General features: G+C 39.4%; 1 protein-coding gene across 6 annotated transcripts in view; it reads left to right on the top strand.

The window, feature by feature from the left end:
* Positions 1-18,837, top strand: part of RAD51B (RAD51 paralog B) — a 289,276-nt gene extending 270,439 nt beyond the window's left edge. For 3 of the 6 annotated variants that reach the window (XM_039326857.1, XM_039326856.1, XM_039326858.1), the window contains 2 exons: positions 14,848-14,901; positions 18,739-18,834. In XM_039326857.1, the coding sequence (XP_039182791.1) occupies positions 14,848-14,858 (11 nt within the window). In that variant the 3' untranslated portion in view covers positions 14,859-14,901; positions 18,739-18,834. Of the gene's footprint in view, positions 1-14,847; positions 14,902-18,738 lie in introns of all 6 variants that reach the window. The other 3 variants (XM_039326853.1, XM_039326859.1, XM_039326855.1) reach the window with 3 other exon arrangements.
* The last annotated feature ends 1,325 nt before the right edge of the window (positions 18,838-20,162 follow it).

Here is a 20,162-nt window from a genome sequence, read left to right as displayed (position 1 = left end):
TTGAGAATATTATGGATGGCAAGAAAACAAACAAATGGATCATACAATAAATTATTCCACGGTTCTCCAGACACAAATGACCAAGCTCAAATTAATTTGGACTCATTCTTTGAAGATCCAGCTCCCTTGAAAAGCTGTAGTGCTAGAAAAGATGCAAGAGAAGAGGGTGACCAGCAGCAAAGTTAATGGACTCAATTACAACAGTGATGGATATACAGTTGGGAGACTTAAAAGACCAGGTTGGACAAGATCCAGGATGATGGATTTAATTTATACATTGCCTTATCTGGAGGCCTTAGGCTTAGACTATATACAGAGTCAAGCACATTACAAAGAACAATATAATAAAAAGCAATGAAACTGTAAGCAAATGTAATAATTGCATGGATCATCCTCTATCTGTTTAAGCACCAAAGGCCTTCTGGAAAAGACAAGTTTTAACTATCTTCCAATAAGTGTGGGAGTCATTCTTGCCTCAGGAAAATAAGTTGTTCCAAAGAAGTGGAACAGCTACACAGAGCATCCATCTCTGTATGCGCACTGAAAGGAAGTGGCTTTGGGCAGATAGTCTCTATTCACCTAAACCAGACTGAAGGAATTTCCTTGGAATAGACAGCCTCTAAGATACTAAACCTTTTCAGACCTGTCCCTTGATTTTTTTTAAAAAAAAATATTGCTATGGATACTTCAGCTCTTTGGATTCCTTAGCTAATGACTGCATTCATCCCGGCATGCTGTATCTGAACTTGGCTCCCTTTCTCTGCTCATAAAGAAGCCAGGTAGTTTTGTGGACATTACAGAAAAGGTAAATGATGGCTAAGGCAATGAGCAAAGCTGCCTGAGAAGAGAAAGGAATGGAGATAACCTGTAGCAGCAGCGTTTCCTGATCCTCCCTGCCCACTTGCTGCTGTTCAGAATATGCAGCAGAGCAGGAGCTTGACACTGGCAGGCTAAGAGTCATCAGATATTTTAAAAAGAGCTGGAATAACAAAGAAGGCTTTTGTGGTGGGAAGGCACACTGGAAGCCCTTCCCTCCAGCTGGCTTGCTTGGAGCATGTATTACACAGTGGAATACATATTTCTTTTTCATTTCTGTGTGAAAGTTTTACGGTCCACATTGGCATGTTGTTTGTGGGTGCATATAGGAACACATGTAACCCTTTCAATGCTGCAGTATTCACAAACCTAGAGAAACTTGTTCTGTTCCACTTTAAGCAAACAGTCTACATGCTATTCTCAAGGAAAACTGGAGCCATCTGGCTTTAATGTGTGGCTGTCTGGGCTGTTTGTAGCAAGACAGATGAAGCAACCTTACAAAAATTACATTATTTCTCATGATTGAGGCTTTTTTTTCCTATGGGTTTTTTTGACTGGGTAGTAATTGATTAATCATGTTTGATGCAAAGTTGTACAGTAATTCCATTTGCATGTTGTTATTATACTATGATGAGATACATCTTATTTGATATAATACTATTATACACACACACACACACACACACATATATATATATATATACATATACATACATACATATACATACATACATACATACATACATACATACATATAATGATATCAGGTAAAAGCCATGGAGGTAGTATATTATAACTTAACATTATAACATCTTTGCAGGGGAGTTTGCAGGGTGTGGTTTTAAAGTCAAAATGTTGATCACAACAGTACGATCAAAGCTTCACATATTTTTATGTGCATTAAAAAGTTCTAGAGATGGACTTTAAAAAACATTTTAGAGATACTTATAAAAATAGGGAAACAAATAGCTTAGAATTATTAAATACTTAGAATTATTAAATACATGCTCAAATTTATGCTAAGTTTTATAGGGAAGTGGGAAGGCAAATCTATTCAATTCTTTTAATTTCTGTTACAAACCACTACAAAAATTAAATTCAACTCTTTCCAAAACTATGCTGCTCCAAATAGTTTTCTAATATAAAAAATTCATACATGAAGAAATTAAATAAATAAATAAATAAAATGTCTTATTAGTGAAAAAGAAATACACTACTTTAAAAAAGCTGAATATGTAAAATATTATACAAAAGCATGGATTACAAGAAACACAAAAATGTATACACCATTGATAAAATTGAACACCAGCATTTCTGTGTGCTTCCTTTCTGCTGTCTCTGCAAATAACCTGGTTTAACTTGAAAGAAACCGAGAAAATAGGTGGATAGCATTATTCTTTTTAGCAACTCTACCTTTTTGTACTTCAGTCAACCACAACAAATTTTATTAGCAGTTGTCTCACACTTCTTTTCACCTTCCAGAAGTTGCTTCCAGATTCTGTATGTTTTTCTTATTTTGTTCCCACACTTCTGTTTGAAAGTTCATTTGGTATAGTGGTTAAGATATAAGGCTAGATACTGGGAGAGCAGGAGTTCTAGTCCAGCGTTAGGCCCAAAGCCAACTGGGTAACCTTGGACCTGCCACCCTCTCTCAGCCCTAGAAAGTTTGCAAGGGCAAACTACTTCTAAAAACTGTGCCAAGAAAACTTGGAAACTAAGAGACTAAGCCAGGCAGTCACCAGGAATCAACACTATCTCAAAGCCATTAAAAAAAAAACCCTTCTTTTTGGTGGCAGACCTTCTCCCTTCTTCACTTTTCCATGATAGGTGTGCCTAGCCAAATCTGTATTCATTCTCCCTAGCTTAAATTTCCAGACTTAGTCTTCAGATGCTTGGCTCCACTGTTGTCTTAATTTTATTTATTTTGAATGTTTATTTGATGGTCAGTATTGCTATACTTTTCTAAACTGTCCAGAATTAAATGATAAGGGGGAAAAAAGTTTGGCAAGGCACTATGTTTTGTTAGATAAAAATGGCCTGGGTTATATCAGCAACATACCAGGATGGTTTGAAGCGTGGCCTGTGTCAGGCATATCAAACATTCTGATTCTATAAGGAGGGTTTTCTTAAAAAAAAAAAAAAATCTTGAGTGGTTTCTTTGTTGTCAGCAAGTAGTCACTAAAGTAGCCCCAGAGATAAGGATGGTGTCTCCTACATTGCTCAGATCCATTCTTGAAGGAGGTGAAGATAGAGTGTTACATATGGTAATGTAATGTGTTACAGGACAAATGGGCCTTAATATGTCCTTTCTTTAGCTCCTGACTCTGTGATCACATTTCAACTGTTGCTGAATTAAAAATATGGGTTGTTGGAGGAAATGTAAGGTCCAATAGTAGGAACTAAGAGCAAAGCTTCCTCCTTCAGCTTCTCCTTTTATTCAAGCTATTAACAAACTCTTATGCCACGTTTGCATAGTGCTGTCTCTGCATTGTGCTACCTAAACTACGAATTATAACTGTGTATGATGTCTTAGTTCAGCTGGTCTTCACAGCTTATTTCACACTCACCTCCTGTTAATTGCTGGGCTACCTCATTAAGTGAAAGAGAGCCAGTTTGGTGTAATGGTTAAGGCAGGAGACAATGAGTTCTAGTCCCATTTTAGGCAAGTAACTAGCTGGGTGACCTTGGGCTAGTAACACTCTCTCATCCCTAGGAAGCAGGCAATAGTAAATCACTTCCAAAATCTTGCCAGGAAAACTGCAAGGACTTGTCCAGGAAATTGCCAAGAGTTAATATTATTCAGATGTACTCAGATACCCTTCCCAAAATAAAGCTTGTTAAAAGTTAGCATGGTTCTGAATGGCCCTGATGTTCAGATCAGCTCTTTTTTTGCCAGGTCTTAAATGGAAAAAACTATTGCAGTTGTAGAGCACAGCAGTCAATCTTTCTGACTGCAAGGACCGCTTCAGCAGTGAGGTGGTGAGTTGGGGGGTCATCATAACTATGCACCTCTATGATCACAGAAGAGGGACAGTGAGAATTCTCTCTTCAACAAGTTCACTCAGTCAAAGATACAGTGGCACCCAAAAGTACAGTGGTATTTAATGCATCACTCAGTGGTGCATAAAGATTAACTGGGTATATTTATACACTTCAGTATATTCAAGTGTGCCTTGGATTATAATTTATGTTTGCTATTTCTTCATACAGCTCTCTCTCCTTGTAATAGTTCCTTCTGTAGATTTCTAGAAGATCTCTGGGAAAGCTGGCTATCTAAAAATTTGGCTAGAATGACCACTTGAATTATTCAGATGGTTAATACCTAGTTTAATTACAGATACTTGGATGGGTATTTTCAGTTACGTAGGACATCCTAAAAATCCTAAGAACTCCCCCTTCAAGAATAAATCAAATAGATGTTACTCATTGTTTTAAAGAGGAAAATGGATGCCTCAAAACTCTGCAAAAAGTTACTCACCTGTTACGGCATATGATAATTTTATTTCATTCCTGCTTTATGGCCTCCAATTGAATTCTTCTGCTCCTCCATCCAGTTCTTGTGGATTACATGATTATATGAGAATATGACTTTTTCATTCAATGTTACTCCAAGTGGGAAAAGGCCTCCAGTTTTGGTTTTGTTTCATTTTGCTAGTGTACTCTTACTGGCATAGCTCCTTCCTCTTAATGAGTTTTCTCAATAAGACAATGTCAGAATTATTAAAATTGGAGGCTCCTGGAACAGGAAATTGTGCCATTTTCTTTGTTATAAGCAGATTTATTGCTTGATATCTGGCACCTTGACATGGAATGAGTACCATATTTATTTATTTAAAAAAATTACTGATAAAGAGTTCGTGGAGGGCAGCCGGAAAATTCTGTCTCCATTCCCCCCCCCCACATGAAATATTTTTGGGAAGAAAGAGAAACTGCTTCTAAATGAATGTAACTATTTATCAGTAGATTCTATAGAAGTGGGGAGAAAAAGATTAGGAAATTTAAAAAGCTATTTCATTACATCATCACTAGATTATGTCAGTTGATCCTGGGTGTACATACTGTAAGTGTATACTATAGGCCACCCAACCAAACACAGGAAATAGATGAACTTTTTGCTAGTCAGCTAACTAAGGTATGTAGGAAGCACATCACAATAGTAATGGGGGACTTTAACTACCCTGACATCAACTGGGAGACAAACTCTGCACCAAGTGGAAGATCAAACAGATTCCTGACAAACCTAGCAGATAACTTTGTCTCCCAAAAAGTAGAGAAGGGAACTAGGCGATTAGCCATTTTGGACCTAATTATCACTAACAGAGATGAAATGATAGAAGGTGTTGAAGCCATAGGAACCTTGGGAGGAAGTGATCATGCAATATTGGAATTCAACATTATGGAAGCACAAGCAATAGAACACAGTCAAACTAGAGTATTGGACTTCAAGAGAGCTAATTTCAATAAACTTAGAGAGGGTTTGGAAAGGATTCCATGGATGAAAATTCTACAGGGGAAAACAGTTCAAGAGCTTGAACACAGACTTGAACACTGGGCACTATCTAACAAAATGACATTCAATGGTGAAAAAAGTAAGGTTCTACATTTAGGCAAGAAAATGTACAGGTATAGTATAGGGGGTACCTTGCTCAGTAGTAGTAACTGTGAGAGGGATCTCGGAGTCCTAGTGGACAATCATTTGAATATGAGCCAGCAGTATGCTGCAGCTGCCAAAAAAGCCAACACAGTGCTAGGCTGCATTTACAGAGGGATAGAATCAAGATCACATGAAGTATTAATACCACTTTATAGTGCCTTGGTAAGGCAACACTTGGAATACTGCATCCAGTTTTGGTCACCACGATGTAAAAAATATGTTGAGACTCTGTAAAGAGTGCAGAGAAGAGCAACAAAGATGGTTAGGGGACTGGAGACTAAAACATATAGGGAACGGTTGCTGAAATTGGGTATGTCTAGTTTAACAAACCCCTTTATGGATTACTGCCTTGTCGTGGTGAAGGGGCTTGCATAACTCAATGAAGCTATAAGCTATGCCGTGCAGGGCCACCCAAGACGGACAGGTTATAGCAGAGAGTTCTGACAAAATGTGATCCACTGGAGAAGGAAATGGCAAACCACTCCAGTATCTTTGCCATGAAAACCCCATGGACAGTACTAAAAGGAAAAAAGATATGACGCTGGAAGATGAGCCCCTCAGGTCGGAAGGTGTCCAATATGCTACTGGGGAAGAGCAGAGGGCTAGTACTAGTAGCGCCAGAAAGAATGAAGCGACTGGGCCAAAGCCGAAAGGACGCTCAGCTGTGGATATATCTGGTGGTGAAAGGAAAGTCCAATGCTGTAAAGATTTTTTCTCCATAGGAACCTGGAATGTAAGATCCATGAATCAAGGCAAGCTAGACGTAGTCAAAAAAGAGATGACAAGACTGAACATCGACATCTTAGGAATCAGCGAACTAAAATGGATAGGAATGGGTGAATTTAACTCAGATGACCATCAGGTATACTACTGTGGGCAAGAATCCCTCAGAAGAAATGGAGTAGCCTTCATAGTCAATAAAAGAATAGGAAAAGCAATACTGGGATACAATCCCCAAAATGACAGAATGATCTCAATTCGAATCCAAGGCAAACCATTCAATATCACAGTAGTCCAAATCTATGCCCCAACCACTGGTGCTGAAGAGGATGAAATTGACCGGTTCTATGAAGCCCTACAGCACCTTATAGAATTAACACCAAAAAATGATGTCCTTATCATCATGGGGGATTGGAATGCTAAGGTAGGAAGCCAAAAGATAACCGGAATAACAGGCAAGTTTGGCCTTGGAGTACAAAATGAAGCAGGGCACAGGCTAATAGAATTTTGTCAAGAGAATACGATGGTCATAACAAACACTCTTTTCCAACAACCCAAGAGACGGCTCTACACATGGACATCACCAGACGGTCAACATAGAAATCAGATTGACTATGTGCTCTGCAGCCAAAGATGGAGAAGCTCTATACAGTCAGTAAAAACAAGACCAGGAGCTGACTGTGGCTCAGATCATGAGCTTCTCGTTGCAAAATTTAGGCTTAAATTGAAAAAAGTAGGGAAAAGCACTAGGCCACTCAGGTATGAACTAAATCATATTCCTGATGAATATACAGTAGAGGTGACAAATAGATTTAAGGAACTGGATCTGATAGACAGAGTGCCTGAAGAACTATGGATGGAAGTTCGCAACATTGTACAAGAGGTAGCAACTAAAACCATCCCAAAGAAAAAGAAATGCAAGAAAGCAAAATGGCTGTCTGAGGAAGCTTTGCAAATAGCTGAGGAAAGAAGGGAAGCGAAAGGCAAAGGAGAAAGAGAAAGATACACCCAATTGAATACAGAATTCCAGAGAATAGCTAGAAGAGATAAGAATACCTTCTTAAATGAACAGTGCAAAGAAATAGAAGAAAACAACAGAATAGGGAGGACCAGAGATCTCTTCAAGAAAATTGGAGATATGAAGGGAACGTTTCATGCAAAGATGGGCATGATAAAGGACCAAAATGGCAGAGACCTAACAGAGGCAGAAGAGATTAAGAAGAGATGGCAAAACTACACAGAAGAACTATACAAGAATGAGCTTAACATCCCAGATAACCACAATGAGATGGTCACTGACCTCGAACCAGACATCCTAGAATGTGAAGTGAAATGGGCCTTAGAAAATCTGAGCAACAACAAAGCTAGTGGAGGTGACAGTATTCCAGCTGAGCTATTCAAAATCTTAAAAGACGATGCAGTAAAAGTGCTACACTCAATTTGCCAGCAAATTTGGAAAACTCAACAGTGGCCACAGGATTGGAAAAGGTCAGTTTACATTCCAATTCCAAAGAAAGGCAATGCCAAAGAATGTTCAAACTATCGCACCATTGCACTCATTTCACATGCTAGTAAAGTTATGCTTAAAATCCTACAAGCTAGACTCCAGCAGTATGTGGATCGAGAACTACCAGAAGTACAGGCAGGATTTCGAAGAGGCAGAGGAACTAGAGATCAAATTGCCAACATACGCTGGATCATGGAGAAAGCTAGGGAGTTCCAGAAAAACATCTACTTCTGCTTCATTGACTATGCAAAAGCCTTTGATTGTGTGGATCACAACAAATTGTGGCAAGTTCTTAAAGAGATGGGAGTACCAGACCATCTCATTTGTCTCCTGAGAAACCTATATGCGGGTCAAGAAGCAACAGTGAGAACCGAACACGGAACCACTGATTGGTTCAAAATTGGAAAAGGAGTCCGGCAAGGCTGTATACTGTCACCCTGCCTATTTAACTTATATGCAGAGCACATCATGAGAAAGGCAGGGCTAGATGAATCAAAAGTTGGAATTAAGATTGCCGGGAGAAATATCAACAACCTAAGATATGCAGATGATACCACTCTAATGGCAGAAAGTGAAGAGGAACTAAAGAGCCTCTTGATGCGGGTGAAGAAGGAGAGTGCAAAAGTTGGCTTGAAACTCAACATTAAGAAAACCAAAATCATGGCATCCGGCCCTCTCAATTCCTGGCAAATAGATGGGGAAGAAATGGAGGTAGTGACAGATTTTATTTTTCTGGGCTCAAGATCACCTCAGATGGGGACTGCAGCCAAGAAATTAAAAGACGCTTGCTCCTGGGGAGGAAAGCTATGGCAAATCTAGACAGCATTCTAAAAAGCAGAGACATCACCCTGCCAACAAAAGTGCGTATAGTCCAGGCCATGGTTTTCCCAGTTGCAATGTATGGCTGTGAAAGTTGGACCATAAGAAAGGCTGAGCGCCAAAGAATTGAGGCCTTTGAACTATGGTGCTGGAGAAGACTCCTGCGAGTCCCTTGGACTGCAAGGCGTTCAAACCGGTCAGTCCTAGAAGAGATCAACCCCGACTGCTCTTTAGAAGGCCAGATCCTGAAGTTGAAACTCAAATACTTTGGCCACCTAATGAGAAGGAAGGACTCACTGGAGAAGGCCTAATGCTGGGAAAGATTGAGGGCAATAGAAGAAGGGGACGACAGAGAATGAGATGGCTGGATGGAGTCACTGAAGCAGTAGGTGTGAATTTAAATGGACTCCAGAAGATGGTAGAGGACAGGAAGACCTGGAGAAACATTGTCCATGGGGTCGCGACGGGTCGGACACGACTTCGCAATTAACAACAACAAGTTTAACAAAGAGAAGGATGAGGGGGGACATGATAGCAGTGTTCCAATATCTCAGGGGCTGCCACAAAGAAGAGGGAGTCAAGCTATTTTCCAAAGCGCCTGAAGGCAGGACAAGAAGCAAGGTGGAAACTAACCAAGGAGAGAAGCAACCTAGAACTAAGGAGAAACTTCCTGACAGTGAGAACAATTAACCAATGGAACACCTGCCTCCAGAAGCGTGAATGCTCCAACACTGGAGTTTTTAAGAAGAAACTGGACAGCCATTTGTCCGAAATGGTATAGGGTTTCCTGCCTGAGCAGGGGGTTGGACTAGATGAGCTCCAAGGTCTCTTCCAACTTTATTATTATTATTATTATTATTATTATTATTATTATTATTATTATTATTATTATTATTATTATGGACCATCGCACAGTCAGCCAGATGTTCAGACTGGATTTGGCATTTTGTCTACCTATCGAGTCCTTACCCAGACCTGGGATAGGCAGATGTGGATGTTTGATGGTATTACAGATATCGTCGCAGGATGGAAGCAGTTCCTAGTAAGGCCGTCTTTTTCAATTGACTAATAGTGAATTTGTCGATGCCAATGGTGTTCAAGTGCACCTCCAGTTGTTTTGGGATTGCACCCAAGGAGCCTATCACTATTGGTACTACCCTTGCTTGCTTTTGCCACAGTCTTTCTATTTCTATTTGTAGGTCTTTGTATTTTGTTATCTTCTCTAGTTCTTTCTCGTCTCTTATTATTATTATTATTATTATGGATCATCGCACAGTCAGCCAGATGTTCAGACTGGATTTGGCATTTTGTCTACCTATCGAGTCCTTACCCAGGACCTGGGATAGGCAGATGTGGATGTTTGATGGTATTACAGATATCGTCGCAGGATGGAAGCAGTTCCTAATAAGGCCGCCTTTTGCAATTGACTAATAGCGAATTTGTCAATGCCAATGGTGTTCAAGTGGTGCTCCAGTTGTTTTGGGATTGCACCCAAGGAGCCTATTACTATTGGTACTACCCTTGCTTGCTTTTGCCACAGTCTTTCTATTTCTATTTGTAGGTCTTTGTATTTTGTTATCTTCTCCAGTTCTTTCTCGTCTATTCTGCTGTCTCCAGGCACTGCCATGTCCACTATCCAGACTTTTTTGTCTTTCTTATCGACAATTGTTAAGTCTGGGGTGTTATGTTGCAGGTGCTTGTCTGTTTGAATTCTGAAGTCCCAGAGCAGTTTAATTTTATCATTTTCTATGACTTTCTCTATTTTATGATCCCACCAGTTTTTGCTTACAGGCAAATGATATTTTTTGCAGATCTTCCAATGCACCATTGTTGCTACTTTGTCATGCCGCTGCTTGTAGTCAGTCTGTGCAATCTTCTTGCAACAGCTTACCAGGTGGTCCACTGTTTCTTCAGCTTCTTTGCATAGGCGGCACTTACTGTCTGTTGCTGTCTTCTCAATTTTGACTTTGTATGCATTTGTCCTTAAGGCTTGGTCTTGTGCAGCCAGAATTAGTCCCTCGGTCTCTTTCTTCAATTTTCCTGCTCTTAGCCATTGCCAGGTCTTGTTATTATCTGCTTTCCCAGCTATTTTTTTAATGTATTGGCCATGTAGTGCTTTGTCTTCCCATGCCTCTATTCTGTTCTTCATTTGGTCTTTCTTGTAGGCCAGTTTGGTCTCTCCAGTAGTTAGTAAGCCTTCCTGTAATACTGGGATTGCCCAGGTGTTGATTGCCTTTATGGTATTTCCTCCATTGAGTTTGGACTTTAAGATCTTCTTCACTCTCTTGATGTATTCACCTCTAATCTTTTTCTTGACTTCAGTGTGCTTGATGTTGTAAGCTTGAAGGATACCCAAGTATTTGTAGTAATCTTCCTCATCCAGACTCTTAATGTTATTTTCGTGGGGCATTTTGATTTCTTCAGTTTTCACTATTTTTCCTTGTTTGATAGTAAATGTGGCACATTTGTCCAAGCCAAATAATTATTATTATTATTATTATTATTATTATTATTATTATTATTATTATTATTATTATTATAAAACAAGCTAGCTCCCACCAAACATCTAACTGAAAAATGCAATGTTAACTTTTGTACATTTAGGAATGTGATCCGATATGTAAAATGATAGCAACTGATACTTTTTACCTGGAAATATGATCTCGGGCAAAGTTATTATCAATATCTACAGGAAGACATTTATTATTCTCACATTTGATACAACAAAATTTGAGCAAGAGGCTGTAAACTAACTAATGAAGTGTGGGTGGATTAACCTAGAAAATAACATAGTATATTTGTGTAAGAAATAAGTAATGTAGGTTGAATCCAAAGATGCTATGAGTAGCATTCTGGTTGCAGGAGTTATTTTTACTTATTATACTTTCCTATCCAGTCCATTATACTCCTGAAAAAATTCTATTCTGGAGACTCCCTGGATGAGGTTAGGGTTGTAAAGGGAAGCAGGAAGTAGGGCAAAAATGAAAGTCTCCCATTCCAACAATTTCTGTTCCACAAATATATAAGAAATATTTCTGTTGAAATAAAGGTCATCTCTAGATCCAAACTATGTATTTTAATTCTTAGATCCTAGGGCAGCATTTCCCCACTGGTGTTCCTGAATATATTGGTACTGTAGGACTGAAAATTCTGGGACTAGCAATTGTAAAACTATTGAAAAATAGCTGGATTGGGAATTAAACTACTATGCTTCCAAAGAATAGATTCTTAGGTATCAGTGTTAATTGATTTTCCATTGTAAGCTACAACCAAAATTGCCGGTAACTACCCATATTAAAAAAGATCATCAATAGTAAACTCCAAGTTTGCTGTAAATAAAAGCTCAGTTCTGTTACATGTTATAAAGTAAATAGATTTTATTTTTTCTGGCCTTTCTTAACATTTTATATCATTTATTCTGCTTTATTATCCTGAGAAGATTCTGCGTAAGACACTGGGACATCAGTGGCCTTCTCAGCTTGTATGATAGCAACAGGCATCACTCATATACTTCCAATCTATCTTTACAATGTAAAACACATGAGCTTAACAAAGCAACCAAAAAGTTAAATTTTGCAATCATCACTTCTATTTACAAGATTTTTTATACTTTTATGATTATAACAAGGTCTCCCAAGAACAATGGCAACAATAAACTTCTTATTTATAATAGTTTGGGAGTTAACTTGCGAAAGAGATGCAATTTGTTGGTTAATTAATATTTTTTTTAAATTCAGTTGTTGCTTTTAAAAAGTAAGAGAATAGGAAAATGTGAAAACAACACAACTTTCTAATAATTCCTTTTGGCCTACAGAGCTTCACACAAGGGCGGTTACAGCCTGTGTTCCATTTGTTTGCCATTTCACACATTTAAAATAGAAATGAAAGAACTGCTACAGATGTCCTTGAAAACAAAATCTTGCACAATTCTTACTAACTGACTCATCTTAATATAGAAAGTCTATTTTGCAAACTGTTTAAGAGGCATGAAAAAACTTGATCTATTCTTATAGGCTCATATTTCTGTTTGGATAATTCCACTGAAGTTAGTGGAATTATATTATTATGAATAAAAAGGAAATGAATCATTTTCTTTAGGGGCTGGGTGGCAAACTAAAGTGGAGAACCACAAAGTAAAGTATTTTGTGCAGTGTGGTTTGTGAGCAAACATTGAACCACTTATAGACTCTATCAGATTTTGTTTCCTTTCCTAGATAAGATATTGATTGAGTATCTAATGAACTGAATAAGTGAGCTTGGTTTCATTACTATATTTATGTAGTACACTTATATCTTGTCATTTTTTAAAAGAATGCTAAGCAACATACATTCCTTTATTTTAGAACAACCTTGAGAGATAGATTGGGTTGCAAGAGACTGACTCTCCCCCCCCCCCAATTACTCAATGAACTCCATTGTCAGAGAGAGATTTGAACATTGTTCTTTCTGAACCAAGTTCAACACTACACTGCGTATCTCCTAGGCCGGTAGTAAATATCTAAAGGCCTTGATTGCAAGTGGCAACACTAAAGAAGGAATCAGGCCCCAGCTGGAGCATTTCTGACCATAAAATAAGAAGTAATTTCTGTCTATGTTAGCTCTTTCACTGTTCGGTAGAGTACAACCTATTCCGTCAAATTAGCTCTCCTCTAGTCCTCGGCAATGTCTTCCCAGAGTTTCAGCGGGGAAGTTCAGCTTTCCATGCATACAGTATCTTTCAGATGTTAAATCAAGTCTCATTTCCTTATGGCAGCACTTTATCACTTGCACTTAGGTGAGGTCAGAGAGAGTTTCCATCATTCCTACAGTTCAGGAAAGTTCATGTATAACTCTGAAGCCAATTTTCCCTCTGCTGTGGCCAGAATAGGGGCACCACACTGTGCAGTCTCGGTTGATGGAGGTAACTAACCTACAGTGGTCACATACAACACACACATGTTGTCATTCTCAAAAGAAGAAACTCCTGATACAATCAATCTTCTATCTCCCACCAGCTGGGTTGGGTCTAGATCAGTGGTTCTCAACCTTTTTAATGCTGTGACCCCCCCCAACCGGTCGTACGTCGAGGACTACCCAACCGATCGTAAGTCGAGGACTACCCAACCGGTTGTAAGTCGAGGACTACCCAACCAGTCATAAGTCGAGAACTTTCCCTGCCCGGGAGCGCCGCGCATGTGTGGTGCCGCCCCCTGTGCTGGCCGAGGCGTAGCTGGCAAGCGGCAGAGACGGAGCAGGCTGACCACCGGCTGGGCCACCAGCTGGCCCAGCCCAAGAGAGGTAAGGCACCCGCCGGGCCCCACGCACGCCAGCAACCCTACCTGTGCCCGCCGGCCTCCCATCCCTGGCCCTCTTTTACTTACATTTTTAGTAATTGCTCAGCAGGGAGGAGTGGAAACTTCCAGACAGCTCGCCTTCGCTGCAGACAACTTGCAGCACCATTTGCAGAATGGGACTTTTGGCGGGCTCAGCAGGGCAGAGACAGCCTGGACAATTCCTATTGGCTTTTGAAAGCCAATAGAATTAGACTCTATTCAAGAGAATCTATTCTATTGGCTTTCAAAAGCCAATAGAATAAAAGGGAGTAGCACAGCTAAGGAAAAGGGGGAAAAAATGGCGGATTGCGTTGTTTGGCGACCCCCGTGAAATGGTCGTTCAACCCCAAACAGAGTCGCGACCCACAGGTTGAGAACCATTGGTCTAGATTACACTGCATAGAAAAGGGAATACAAGTTCTGCCTTCTCCTCCTGCCTTCTCCTCCTTCTCTTCCCAAATCTCAATAGCCACCATATAGCAAAAGGATCTCAAGCAAAGTCAGAAGTCTTAGCAATACTTATTCTCCGCCCCCATCTTTCCAGCAGATCAGGAAGATGTTGGCTTTGAGATTTCCTTCTTCTCCCTGAGAAAGTGCACATGGGAAGACATTGTAGAGAATTGCAACCCATAAAACTTAGCTTCCTTCCAGGAAATTGAATCGAAGTGTGATGTTCACTAGTTTGACATGCTGTTCTACCAGTTCATAATAAATTATATCTTCTGTATTTTCTTTTATGTTATAGAACTTAATTTTTGTTTTTACCTTCTGGTGATTCCACATATCTATTCTTGTCTGGGAGCAAAATGTATTTTTGAGAATGTTCTTAGTGTGATTTTTATTGGGTTAACTTCTTTTGCAAGTTTTATTGAGCAACAGGCTTTTGGAAAAGCTAATGGAGGAATTTTAGCAATTAAGTTAGTAAAGGAATGATAACTGTTCTGCTCAAAGATGAACAAATTGAAATTGATGCAATATAGGGAATCATCCTAACAGTCTTGCCTGTATTTTTCACACAGCAATTAAATGAATCAAATCCATCTGGCATTCTAGCTTTATGGACACCAATCTGGGTGAGTTAAAATCAGCAACATTCATGCACATACAAAGCTGGGTTTGAAAAATCAGTTTAGAAAACATATTGACACTTTTGAACTTGAACTATTTGAGCTATTTGAAATAACACTTGAGAATATCATGTACAGTCATAAACAAGCAAATGGCTAATAGAACAAATCAATCCTGTGCTCTCACTGAAGGCACAAAGACTAGAGTCAAATTATTGTATTTTAGTCAGATTATGTGACAATCCAGCTCTTTTGAGAGGTCTGTAACACTGAGAAAGGTGAAAAAGAAAGAGAAAACAGGATGTAGAGTAGATGAACTCACTTACAGCTAAGTGGCACCGTTGGAAGACCTGAAGGGCCAGGTTAGGGATGGATCACCTTGGAGAAGGTTTTTTTATATGATGGCTAAGAGACAATGCTAAATTGATAGTACATAATCAATTAATCAATCAATGGGCTAGAAATAAGTTTACCACCTTTAATGGTATAACTTTCTATCACAGGTTTTGTCAAATTTTGCAATGCAGCCATTGCTAAGTGTGGTTTTCTATAGGCAAAATGAGGAACTTTGAATGTGCTTTAATAGTGTTCCCACTTTGCATGCATGAGTCTGATCTGGCCCCTATGACTTGCTTATTCACTTTTTTGACAATCTCTGGCTTAAATTGCAGCAATGGCAGTCGTCATGTTCATTCTTTCTATCAGAATGGAATACCAGAAAAAAACTAGGAGTATTAATTTATTGTACCCTACATCTATTCTTCTAGAAAATAGAAGTTGAGCTAAAAAGTTAAGAAATTCCCTTAAATCAGTCAGCTTCCCTACCTTGGTACATTGTGGGATTTAGAGAAGAAAAAGTGGATACCAAAAGGCTCAATAAATGTACAATCCCATATCTGGAATTTCTGCCTTTCAAAGTACTTTTTCTTTGCCCCACTGAAGAAAAAACATTATCATCATCATCATAAAGTTGGAAGGGACCTTGGAGGTTATCTAGTCCAACCCCCTGCTCAGGCAGGAAACTCTATACCATTTCAGACAAATGGCTGTCCAATCTCTTCTTAAAAACTTCCAGTATTGAAGCATTCACAACTTCTGGAGGCAGATTGTTCTACTGATTAATTGTTCTGACTGTCAGGAAAGTTCTCCTTAGTTCTAGGCTATTTCTCTCCTTGGTTAGTTTCTATCCATTGCTTCTTGTCCTGCCTTCAGGCGCTTTGGAGAATAGCTTGACTCCTTCTTCTATCTGGCAACCCCTGAGATATTGGAACACTGCTATCATGTCCCCACTCTTCCTTCTCTTCCTTAAACTAGACATACCCAATTCCAACAACTGTTCCTTATATGTTTTAGCTTCCAGTTCCCTAATCAGATTTGTTGCTCTTCTCTGTACTCTTTCTAGAGTCTCAACATCTTTTTTACATCACTGTGACCAAAACTGGATGCAGTATTTCAAATGTGGCCTTACCAAGGCATTGTAAAGTGGTATTAACACTTCACATGATCTTGATTAATAATAATAATAAAGTTGGAAGGGACCTTGGAGGTCATTGAGTTCAACCCCCTGCTCAGGCAGGAAACCCTACACCATTTCGGACAAATGGCTGTCCAGTCTCTTCCTAAAAACTTCCAGTGTTGGAGCATTCACCGCTTCTGGAGGCAGGTTGTTCCATTGGTTAATTGTTCTAACTGTCAGGAAGTTTCTCCTTAGTTCTAGGTTGCTTCTCTCCTTGATTAGTTTCCATCCGTTGCTTCTTGTCCTGCCGTCAGGCGCTTTGGAGAATAGCTTGACTCCCTTCTTTGTGGCAGCTCCTGAGATATTGGAACACTGCTATCATGTCCCCCCTAGTCCTAGCACTGTGTAGAACTTACTTTTTTCACCACTGAATTTCATTTTGTTAGATAGCGCCCAATGTTCAAGTCTGTCAAGATCTCTCTGTATCTTAAGCCTATCTTCTGGAGTGTTGGCTATTCCTGCCAGCTTGGTGTTGCCTGCAAATTTGATGAGTTCCCCATCTATCCCCTCATTCAAGTCATTGATGAATGTTGAAGAGCACTGGGCCCAGAACAGAGCCCTGGGGCACCCCAGTACACACTTCCCTCCATGTAAATGAAGTTCCATTGAGGACCACACACTGAGTACAGCCGGTCAGCCAGCTATGAATCCATCTGGTGGTGATGCTAGTCTAATCCACATTTTTCTATCTTATCAAGTAGTAGGTTGTGATCTACTTTATCAAATGCCTTACTGAAGTCCAACTAAATTACATCCACAGTATTCCTCTGGTCCACTAATTTTCTCACCTGATCAAAGATTTGATTTGTCTGGCATGATCTGTTTTTGAGAAACCCATGTTGGCTTTTGATAATGACTTTGTTTGCCTCTAGGTGTTTGCTGATTCCTTGCTTGATTATCTTTTCCAGAATCTTCCCAGGTATTGAGGTGAGGCTGATAGGTCTGTAGTTTCCTGGATCCATTTTTTCCCCTTTTTTTGAAGATGGGAACTACATCAGCTCTTTTCCAGTCCTCTGGTAGTTCCCCTGTGTTCCAGGATCTTTGAAAAATATAGTTCAGTGGTTCTGAGATCACATCTGCCAGTTCCTTCAGAACCTTGGGGTGTAGTCCATCTGGTCCTGGTGATTTGAACTTGTCTAGGGTGCACAGGTGCTCACTTACTATTTTCTTGCCTATCTTAACTTGTGTTTCTAATCTGTTTTTTACGGTACTGTTTTTCCCTTTGTGTAAAGACAGATGCAAAAAACAAGTTAAGTAGTTCTGCTTTCTTCCTGTTGCTTGTCACCTTCTTGCCACTTTCTCCCATTAATGGACCAATCATTTCCTTAACTTTTTTCTTGTTTTTTACATGTTGAAAGAAGCTTTTTTTTGTTATTTGTGACTTTTGTCACAAGCCTTAGTTCATTTTGAGCCTTAGCTTTCCTCACTTCATCCTTGCAGGCTCGGGCTGATATTCTGCCTTAGTTATGTGCCCCCCTTTCTAATTTTTATACTTGTCCTTTTTATATTTCAATTTATCAGAGAGTTCTTTATGCAGCCATTCTGGTTCCTTTTGAGAGCTGTTATTTTTCTTCTTCATTGGTATTGTGCTAGACTGGGCTTTTATTATCTCACTTTTCAAAATTTCCAAAGCTTCTTGTTTTCCCCTTGAGGATTCTTATCCATGGAATTCTTCCCAAGCTCTCTAAGTTTATTGAAATTAGCTCTCTTAAAGTCCAAAACATCTCTCCACTCATGCAAGAATAGCCTTTAAACCACATATCTGAGGATTAGATCATAATCATAGAATCATAGGGTTGGAAGGGATCTTGGAGTCTTCTAGTCCAACTCCCTGCCGAAGACAGTCCTTATATCATCCTGGGCAAAGGGTTGTCCAATCTTTTCTTGCAAGCTTCTAGTGACTGAGTACCCACAACTCTAGGAGGCAAGCTGTTCCATCTACATCAGTGTTTCTCAACCTTGGCAACTTTAAGTTACCGTATATGGACTTCAATTCTCAGAATCCCCTAGGCAGCATTGTAGAGTACATACATCTTAAAGTCACCAAGGTTGAGAATCTACATTTTCAAAAGGCTCTTTTTTTCTGTTCAAGCATGGAAGGAATGCTTTGAAAGGAATCGATGTATCTGGCACAGACCTGAAGCTAAATCACAGAACACAGTGCCCAGAGTGTCCTGCTTAAGGACAATAGACAACTCTAGCCATCTTGTGCTGTTGTTTGATCCTGGGCCTTGCATTAATACAAAGAAGATTTTTAAAGAAATCCTCTTCTTTAAAACCTGGGATAATATGCCTAATGCTTTCTTATCCATCTATTTTATTTACAGCATGATTGGAAGGTGGTGAAAGGAGGGAGGGAGGAACCTGCATTGAGAAATGTTGAAAAATGCAAAAGACCCATGGATTAAGAGCCTCTAAGCCCACAAGCAAAACCCTAGGTAAACTTTAGCTAAGCACATGAACCATGTTCATGTGATATGATTACATGTAGTATTCAAGGAGAGGTGAGCCACCTCTCTCTCTCTCTCTCTCTCTCTCTCTCTCTCTCTCTCTCTCTCTCTCTCTCTCTCTCTCTCTCTCTCTCTCTCTCTCTCTCTCTCTCTCTCTCGTGTCCTCAGTCCTCCTCAAGTAATACAGTTTGTGACAGTTTCCCAGGTCCAGGCAACTGCTGTTACTTATGGAGGACCACCAATAAAGCATAACTTTATAGCAGAGATGACGGGTTTTGGATAGCATGATGCTCGTTTAACAAATGGTTACGTCTTCTGTGAGTCCAAAGTGTTCTTTCAGTTGGTCAGGGGATTGCAGCATTAAATCAAACTGAGCCTCCCTGCTGATAGGTTGATGACAATACAGGGAAGCTGCCATTGCACTATGCCCTGGTGTTCTCCTGCAGCTGTCCCCAAGTTTTTGGCAAACAGGGAATTCCTGTTTTCAGACAGCAAATTTCACTCCAGAAGCAGGAGTGGTTCATAAAGTTCTTTTGCTTGAAGAAAACTGGATAATGGTCAAAAGAATTATCGGCTTATCTACCACTTGGCTCCTTATCACAGCAGAAAAATAGCATGACTGAGTAAGATGATCTAAATATGTAAATCTCACGGAAACAGAAGAAAGAATAAGAGGAGAGTGGGTTTTTTGTGTTTTGTTTTTGCTTTTATTTTTACTTTTTGGAGGTATAACCGTGAGGGGAATAGATAACATAGTCCTAACTAGACAGCAGCTTAGCTCTGAATGGTGGAAACATCTCTGTGTTCCTTCATTGATCAGAAAGAGTAGCATGCCCTCTGCAAGAGTAAATAAGTAAACAAGCTTGTCTTTATAATATTCTGGTCACCTTAAATAGTTAGAACCATCTGTTCTCAGGCCTTGCTGCATTTAAATGGTGTAATCAGAAGATCTGAGCAAGAAAAGAGCAGTAGACTAGAAGTAGAATTAAGAATTAATCATGAACATTTTTTTCATCTGCAAGAACATTGAGCTAATGAAACTGGAAATTCTGGTATCTGCAGAAATGAAAATATTAAGGTATAAAGCATGTTAAGAAATGTTTTATACTTTAATATTTCTATTTCTGCAGATACCAAGATTTCCAATTCCATTAGTTCAATATTCTTGCAGATGAAAAAAATGTCCATGATTAATTGAAGGAAAATGTATATACAAAAATGCTTTATGGAAAGAAGTACATGAAAACCTGGGGAAAAGCAAACTATATGCAAATAGTCCTCGACTTGCAACAGTTCATTTA

Source organism: Crotalus tigris, unplaced genomic scaffold (assembly GCF_016545835.1).
Source record: "Crotalus tigris isolate CLP2741 ecotype Arizona unplaced genomic scaffold, ASM1654583v1 scf7180000024346.1432988, whole genome shotgun sequence".
In the NCBI taxonomy this organism is placed as follows: domain Eukaryota; kingdom Metazoa; phylum Chordata; class Lepidosauria; order Squamata; family Viperidae; genus Crotalus; species Crotalus tigris.
Note: the sequence above shows the minus strand (reverse complement) of the source record. Positions and strands in the feature narration are given on the sequence as shown.